The 9,220-nt window shown below is 37.4% G+C and overlaps 1 protein-coding gene across 1 annotated transcript in view; it reads right to left on the bottom strand.

The window, feature by feature from the left end:
- Positions 1-9,220, bottom strand: part of LOC110462637 (rhophilin-2-B-like) — a 27,996-nt gene that overhangs the window by 1,750 nt on the left and 17,026 nt on the right. Inside the window, exons 6-13 of the mRNA XM_021516695.1 lie at positions 7,365-7,489; positions 6,837-6,945; positions 6,117-6,266; positions 5,887-5,979; positions 4,136-4,292; positions 2,585-2,701; positions 2,016-2,136; positions 395-545 (exon numbers count right to left, since the gene is read on the bottom strand). Of these exons, the coding sequence (XP_021372370.1) occupies positions 395-545; positions 2,016-2,136; positions 2,585-2,701; positions 4,136-4,292; positions 5,887-5,979; positions 6,117-6,266; positions 6,837-6,945; positions 7,365-7,489 (1,023 nt within the window). The remainder of the gene's footprint in view (positions 1-394; positions 546-2,015; positions 2,137-2,584; positions 2,702-4,135; positions 4,293-5,886; positions 5,980-6,116; positions 6,267-6,836; positions 6,946-7,364; positions 7,490-9,220) is intronic.

The raw sequence follows: 9,220 nt of genomic DNA, 5'->3' as shown, positions 1-9,220 counted from the left end.
CCCCCCCCCCCCCCCCAAATGGTGATGTCATTCAGTTCTGAGAACAAAGCTGACATAGAACTATATCTGTTTATTCAGTGACTTATACACAATTTTTCAGACTGTATAAATACTTGTATATACTTTGAATTTGTTAAAATGCCTGATATTCTGATCAGGAATATATGGTAAGTAAAATTTGCTTGCATAAAAGATTACAGGTTTTTTCTATGTATGACAGATGTTCACTCCGGTGATGTCAGCATTCAATCTCAAACTTACCGGCACAAATATATACATCTTCACATACGGTTAAAGCAATGTCAAACAAAACACAACACAAATTATCATGGCTCATAACCAAAAGGTTCTATTAATTACAAGAAGGTCTCACAGGATGATTCTAAATACTTGCCAATTTTTGAAAGATGTCCGTGACTTTGACCTTTGTGAACTCTGGTGGAGTAGGAGACACGGGACGCTCAGATTTCGGCGCGACTTTTGGAGACATGTAAATTTCTGTAAAATCGTCTTCTTCCTCCAATGAAGAATAGCTCTGTAGACAACTGTCGGAAATGAAACATCAGAATAACACACTGGTAAACAATGAAACATCAGAATAACACTGGTAAACAATGAAACATCAGAATTAGACACTGGTAAACAATGAAACATCAAAATTAGACACTGGTTAACAATGAAACATCAGAATTAGACACTGGTAAACAATGAAACATCAGAATTAGACAATGGTAAACAATGAAACATCAGAATTAGACACTGGTAACAATGAAACATCAGAATTAGACACTGGTAAACAATGAAACAACAAAATTAGACACTGGTTAACAATGAAACATCAGAATTAGGCACTGGTAAACAATGAAACATCAGAATTAGACAATGGTAAACAATGAATCATCAGAATTAGACACTGTTAAACAATGAAACATCAGAATTAGACACTGGTAACAATGAAAAATCAGAATTAGACACTGGTAAACAATGAAACAACAAAATTAGACACTGGTTAACAATGAAACATCAGAATTAGACACTGGTAAACAATGAATCATCAGAATTAGACACTGGTAAACAATGAAACATCAGAATGAGACACTAGTAAACACCGAAACATCAGAATAACACAGGTAAACAATGAATCATCAGAATTAGACACTAGTAAACAATGAAACATCATAATAAGACACTAGTAAACAATGAAACATCATAATAAGACACTAGTAAACAATGAAACATCAGAATGAGACACCAGTAGACACCGAAACATCAGAATAAAACACTGGTAAACAATTAAACATCAGAATAAGACACTAGTAAACAATGAAACATCATAATATGACACTAGTAAACACAAAAACAACAGAATAAGGCACTGGTAAACACCGAAACATCAGAATAAGACACAAGTTAACAATGAAACATCAAAATAAGACACTTGTAAACAATGAATCATCATAATATGACACTAGTAAACACCGAAACATCAGAATGAGACACTAGTAAACAACAAAACATCAGAATAAGACACTCGATCACCGACACAGTACATCAGGTCAACCTGAATTATTACAGGTAGCGTGTAAACCACTAACACCAAATAAAACAGTACGAAAGGTAACTAAATGTATAAATGTTTGTCAGCATATTGGGATACAACAACATTAAACCCTGGATGTTAAACCCTGATTAAATCAAAAGTCCAGAGACCTGTGACTGATGATAACAGGCTATGCTCTCCAGATATGTATAATACCTTTGTTGTTTTGCTACATGTGATCGCAAGTCAAGTCTGTCATGTTGGACGACACAATAAAAACATGGGGCTAATTCCTTCTAGTTTCTTTTGCTAACCTCTGATTTTCAAAAGTTGTTTAAAACCTCCCATCTATGTCTCTCTCAATATATTGTTCAGCCCCTGTTACAAGTGCAAAGTTATACTGCATAACTGGTGACAGTAGAACTGAGTTTCATTGTATTGAATCACGTTGACAAGGGATACAGGATATACTTGCCTTTCGTGGGCAGGCTTGAGAATGCCAACGAAACTGTCGATCTTGCGGAGCTGTTTACAAAGGTCGTGCAGTCGTAAGGCCTCCTCGTGACTCATCAGGGCTTCCTTAAGGTGAGCCTTGCCTGTTATCAAAATAATGACAGATTGAAACAGAACATTAGACAACATTATTTGAGCAAGGTTGAGTATTTCAAGGAACCACCTACTAAAAACAAACTTTGAATCCAAAACGAATAAAAGGCCATAACTCTGCATAATAGGGAATGAGGCCCCATTTCAGTATGACACACACAATTCAAGTAGGCATATATCACATGTCTGTGTATTTTGAATCGCTATGATGAAATAGATGAAATATGGAATTCCAAGGCATATCAAGTTTTTAGTTCCTCTTTCACAAGGCAAAGCCAAGGGAAATAGACCTTGACTCAGGGAACGAGAAACCCACTATGTCCCCATACTATATACTTTTAACTGTAAAATTATAACTGTGTTCTCAGTCCAACAAACATGCTGCATTACTCTCTTTATTGTTCAATGATTTATAGGCCGGGTTATGGCAGCACTTACCATGCTGGAGTCTCTCCTTGTCTGTGCGAGGCGTTTCTACTTTGTTATTGTCATCATCCACTTCAGAGTTCTGGTGAGCAGCCATATACAGGCCCAGCTTGATGTGGTCATTATTGTCTACAAGAGGATTCAATACCATGGTTTAAAGATTACTGCCTTCTCAAATAAGCCCAGGGGGCCAACACATGATCTACGACTGAATATCTAGACTCACACCCGTAGACCCTCGAACCAGACATGATCTCTGACTGAATATCTGTACTCACACCCGTAGACCCTCGAACCAGACATGATCTCTGACTGAATATCTATACTCACACCCTCGAACCAGACATGATCTCTGACTGAATATCTAGACTCACACCCGTAGACCCTCGAACCAGACATGAACACCCTTACGCATACAAACACATATCTGCTACAAAGGACATCTACAAATATTCATTCTTTCCACACACAATAACACAATGGAATCTCCTTCCCATAGCAGCAGTACAACGCACAACACTTGAGGACTTCAAGTCACACATACCCTATGCAGCCCTTGAAGCCCTCATCACACGCTAGTACATACACCAGTTTTTAACCTTTTATCTTATACCCTGCACAAAAAAAATTAACCTTATCTAATCACCGTAAATAACCCTTTTTTCACGCCTCTGTGCACAGGTTACCAAAGGCATAATCATCAATGTTTTTTGGTGGACCCCTTGTACACTAAAGACGAAGAGAACAATGGAAATTGAACAACTTGAACAAGTTATTACCTTCCATCACAACTGTCAATCTGTAGTAGGCTACAGCTATAAATCATTACAGATATTGCCATTTACCAAATGGGATCCATTTTCCTTCAGTGTTCACACTGATCCCAGCCAACATCAAACTTAACTCATTCACCCCTGAAGACAAATTTGAACCCTTCAAATTCAAAGGTTGGAATATTTCATTATAAAATTTCAGAAGTGAATGAATTAAGTAGAACTATAGTATGTCTATAGGACATGAATGCCCCTGCTCCAATACAAATGGTTTGTCATTGTTTCACAATTTTTGATAAGTATGGTGACCATCGAACCCTGCTATATGAACTCTCTCAAGGTATTCTATTTAGAAATTATGTTGCTGGAGTGAAGGACTGATTGCAATAGATAATAATAGTGGCCTTGACCTTGGAACCCTGAAATACAAACTCTTTCAAGGTATTCTTATACTTCACCTATAACTAACGTTTAATCAAAATCTGTTCAGAAATGAAGTTACTTGAGCGACGACACTGAATCAGAACAGAACATGACAGGATTGGACAAACATGGGGCATGGGGCATTTCAGGGGCATATGCTATACCCTACCCCTATATAAATCAAAAGGATCAGAAAACATTACTGAATAATTGAAAGATATGATACTTTGAACCCAAAAAAGCTAGTATTAATACATGTACTGCTGTTCTGTTGCAATCTGATCATTTTACAAGAAATTCCATTACATCATTATAGATTTGTTTGCTATTCAACATCATCTGTATCTTAGACTATTGTTTCCCATACCTTTGTGGTTCAATATAGCGCTGGCCATGTGTTCGTGGGCGATAGCCATGTAGTACTGAGACTTCACCTGCGTCATCGACAACCAGGAATAAGGGATGTAATCCTTCAAAGGCTCGGACGCCATCAGAACCTGAGTGTCATCATACATCTGTGACACCTGTTAATGAAACAAAGCTTTTAGGAATGGTTCAACCCGCAACCCATCAGAACCTGATTGTCATCATACATCTGTGACACCTGTTAATGAAACAAATCTTTTAGGAATGGTTCAACCCGCGACACATCAGAACCTGAGTGTCATCATACATCTGTGATACCTGTTAATGAAACAAAGCTTTTAGGAATGGTTCAACCCGCAACACATCAGAACCTGATTGTCATCATACATCTGTGACACCTGTTAATGAAACAAAGCTTTTAGGAAAGGTTCAACCCAAGACACATCAGAACCTGATTGTCATCATACATCTGTGACACCTGTTAATGAAACAGAGCTTTTAGGAATGGTTCAACCCGCGACACATCAGAACCTGAGTGTCATCATACATCTGTGACACCTGTTAATGAAACAAAGCTTTTAGGAAAGGTTCAACCCAAGACACATCAGAACCTGATTGTCATCATACATCTGTGATACCTGTTAATGAAACAAAACTTTTAGGAACGGTTCAACCCGCGACACATCAGAACCTGAGTGTCATCAGATATCTGTGACCCCTGTTAATGAAACAAAGCTTTTAGGAATGGTTCAACCCGCGACACATCAGAACCTGATTGTCATCATACATCTGTGACACCTGTTAATGAAACAAAGCTTTTAGGAAAGGTTCAACCCAAGACACATCAGAACCTGATTGTCATCATACATCTGGGACACCTGTTAATGAAACAAAGCTTTTAGGAACGGTTCACCCCGCGACACATCAGAACCTGAGTGTCATCATACATCTGTGATTCCTGTTAATGAAACAAAGCTTTTAGGAACGGTTCAACCCAAGACACATCAGAACCTGATTGTCATCATACATCTGGGACACCTGTTAATGAAACAAAGCTTTTAGGAACGGTTCAACCCAAGACACATCAGAACCTGATTGTCATCATACATCTGGGACACCTGTTAATGAAACAAAGCTTTTAGGAATGGTTCAGCCCGCGACACATCAGAACCTGAGTGTCATCATACATCTGTGATACCTGTTAAGGAAACAAAGCTTTTAGGAATGGTTCAACCCGCAACACATCAGAACCTGATTGTCATCATATATCTGTGACACCTGTTAATGAAACAAAGCTTTTAGGAATGGTTCAACCCGCGACACATCAGAACCTGAGTGTCATCAGATATCTGTGACACCTGTTAATGAAAAAAAGCTTTTAGGAATGGTTCAACCCGCGACACATCAGAACCTGATTGTCATCATACATCTGGGACACCTGTTAATGAAACAAAGCTTTTAGGAACGGTTCAACCCACAACACGACATCATGCTCTATGTTTAATAGAAATTCTTTACTTTAGGAAAAATCCTTAATTCTCACAATTAGATTTGTTTAAGACTATATGTCATTTTTCTGTGAAATGTATCTTTATTCTGAAAGAATTGAACATTGATATAAGAAACTAGTGAATTTTCTGAATCAATGATAATCTAGACCTAGTCCTGATTAATAAATTGATAACATATACATATCTAAAAAAATAAAGTTGCTTGGGGACTTGTCTTACAAGTATGAATTAAACAACCTACCACAATGGCCTCTTGTGCTGCTTTTACATGGGCTAAAATTCCTTCCACACCACCGAAAACTTTGCTCTCAAACACACACTCCTGGGCCTGACTCTGAAAACAAAAAGTTATCATTATAATTCATTACACCTCATACGGGTATTTTGTTTTGCATTTTTGGAACTTTTCCTTAAATTTCAGTATTTTAAAGGAAAATGAAAGAACGGTATCGTGCATTTTTCAATCCTTACCATCATGAGCTGGACCATCATTGTGAGAGTCTGTGGCTGCATGTCCATACTAGGCGCGTTCGAGAAATGATTGTGTAGGTACCGGAATGTCCCAGCAGCCTTCTGGAAACTATTTATGGCATACTGCAGGCCAGTGGGATTAGTGCGGTCCTGTAATAAAAGGTAAAATACCTTTACACTAGAACATTGTACATCCGACACTTAAATGTCTGTATAAAACTAATCACCAACAACCGATATTACGTGATCAGAAATTGTAACGGAAAACATCTGACTGTCGATTCTGAACGATATGATATATAAGATACTAATGTACAGTTATGCATGTTTATTATACAGTCCCGCAAATATTTAGAAGGGTCAATAGGGAGATCACCACACACTTAAATTTCTTGGTGGGAGATTGCATGCGATTATTATCTGGTACATACTGTAAACAAAGATGCAAAAATCCATCAGCGAAAAATCAAGAGTTATTTCCCTTTGACCACATTATCATCTCGCAGGTCGACAAGATGAGACAGGTTTTTGGAAGATATTGTCCTCGTATGGCGAGAGAAGCATTTCAGGAGAGAAAGGACACAATTTTTGGAGTATTCAGTTGTTTGTAGAAGGGTTGGCAGGCCTATATGGAAGTTATATGTACTATACAGTTACTTGCTTTAGACAGACGTACGTTTATACTACTGATTTTTGTTATGACTGATACTATATTCTTACCTCCTTGCAGCCAATCTGAGTATGTAAGGCCGCTATGTTGAACAAGACACTGCCTTTCTCGAAGCCCATGGTCTTCTGGGTGTTTGGTACTCCAGTTAATGAGTCATACCTAGTAAATCAAAAACAATACGGTTCATCATGATGATTACAAAGAAACCAATAAGGACATAAAAAATAGTTTGCTTCAGACATGTATTACTATATTTAAGAGTTTACAAAATGTGTCAAGGTCATTCCTTTGAACAAACTTGCCCAATTTATATTTTTTACCTTTTTGCCCTTGAACAAATTCTTGAACAGATAATGAGGGAAACATATTGTAAATGGAGTCAGACCTACTTGTAAACATACGTGAGATAATCCAACTGTTTGAGAATTTAACAGAGGGGAGGAAAATTTGTAGGACAAGAATACTACAGTTTACATAGGGTTATAGGGTTTGGTGTATCGAGGAAGAGTTTGTGCTAACCATCAAACTAATCCGGCTATAAAAACAACCCAGAAATGTAATTTTATGATTTTTTTTACCAGTGGAAATGACTGCCCAGGACCCTGTCTGGAGGGAAGAATCGTCTCTCTACGTAATACAGCTGATTGAAGTACTCCGTCAGGAGATTGACTCCATCTTCATTACGCTGTGGTGTCCTTATAGCCTGTAAACAAACAAAAATTAAATTTCAATCCTACATGTTATCCTCAGAAATTGCTGGAACTAATTTAAAAAAAAAAAAAAAAAAAGTGTTATAAATATCTATCAATATTTTTGTTTACCACATGATTCCGCCAAGAAAAAAAATATATGTTTGAGGTTACACGACTGAAAAAATTGGGGTAAGTTTGTAGGGATTTAAAAATTTACAAAAATCTATAACCCTTAGAGCTGCAGCAACAACACATTAACATGACAATACAATACGTATCACGATACACATAGTAAATAGATATGTTGCAAAGTTTTCATGGCAATATTACAACAGGAAATAGATTTGGGTCTTTAGACGTACATGCCGACCTGAAGCTGTCACTCGCCATATTTGAACGAATATGAGTAGATTAAATTCTGAAATGCCAAAATCCAGAAAATATTGTAAGTGTAAGACCTCCCAAAACATATTGTGTATTATATTCAAAATATCACAATATATCATTGCATGATATATAGTTGCAACCCTACCTACCATAGTTATTTAGACCAATTGTGTTAATTTTTCATGACATTTTAGGTCTTATAAATAATACTATAATATGGGTTTAAATTTGGTTTTGATACATGCCTAAGAAAAAGAGGTGTTTGAAAGATGTTTACAAATTTCGGCGCATTCGAATGGGACGTTTAAGTGTATTAAAGTGAGATAAAATTGTTAGAGTTGGACGTTAAAACTAGGGTAGATCAGGGTACCCGACACTAACTTTTTCTTTTTTTTCAGCCTTACAATATTTTTCATTGAACACAAAAATATACATTTTGCAATATAAGTTCCAGATTACAATAGACACACAGCCAGGAAGGTGGGATTTCAGACTTCAATAACCACAGGAAAAAGCCTGTCTTTTAAAATGTTAGAAAAGATTCTCCTGGGAAAATTATTGAGCCTTGCTCTCACATGCAATCCTGTTACTCCTTAAAAGACTCGGAGTATATTACCCAGACAAAATACTAGCCACTTCCTACCAACTGAGCTAGAGAGAATTCCCTTTTACTTGTTACTTAAATCCTATATCAACCTTCCTACAACATTAAAGGTGGCTTGAGATTGTTCTAGCTTCAAAATTACTCTGAAATAAAATATTTTTCTTTTTGATTCTAAACAAGAGGTCCAGAGGGCCTGTATCACTCACCTGGATATCTAAGCAATCATGGCAAAATATTCTCCAAATGAGATCAAAGGGAATATGCCAGACCTCAAGGCCAATCCTTGTAGCATATCTGTATTTGATTTTTTATGCCAAGCAATTTTATGTATGGTTATGGGGTGGGGATCTCAACTGTTTCCAAGCTGTGACTCAGAAACTAGGTCCCTAGGGTTGTGGCCAGACCCCAGGATAAATTCTAATATCATGACTGCATTCGTCTCTTTTTGCCCAGCATTTGTTTATATAGTTTTGGGGTGGGGATCTCGACCGTTTCAAAGTTATGACCGAGGGGTTATGTCTGCAAGGGTGGGGCAGACCCTTGGGTCAATTCTAATATCATGACTGCATTCGTCTCTTTATGCCCAACAATTGTATATATAGTTTTGGGGTGGGGATCTTAACCGTTTCAAAGTTATGACCCAGGGGTTAAGTCTTCAAGGGTGGGGCCAGACCCTAGGGCCATCCTGGAAGCAAATGTGCATTCCTCTCGTTATACTCAGCAATTGTATATATGGTAATATGGCGGGGAT

The sequence above is a fragment of the Mizuhopecten yessoensis genome, unplaced genomic scaffold (genome assembly GCF_002113885.1).
Source record: "Mizuhopecten yessoensis strain PY_sf001 unplaced genomic scaffold, ASM211388v2 scaffold10819, whole genome shotgun sequence".
Lineage (NCBI taxonomy): Eukaryota > Metazoa > Mollusca > Bivalvia > Pectinida > Pectinidae > Mizuhopecten > Mizuhopecten yessoensis.
This window is presented reverse-complemented; position numbering and strand designations above follow the sequence as displayed.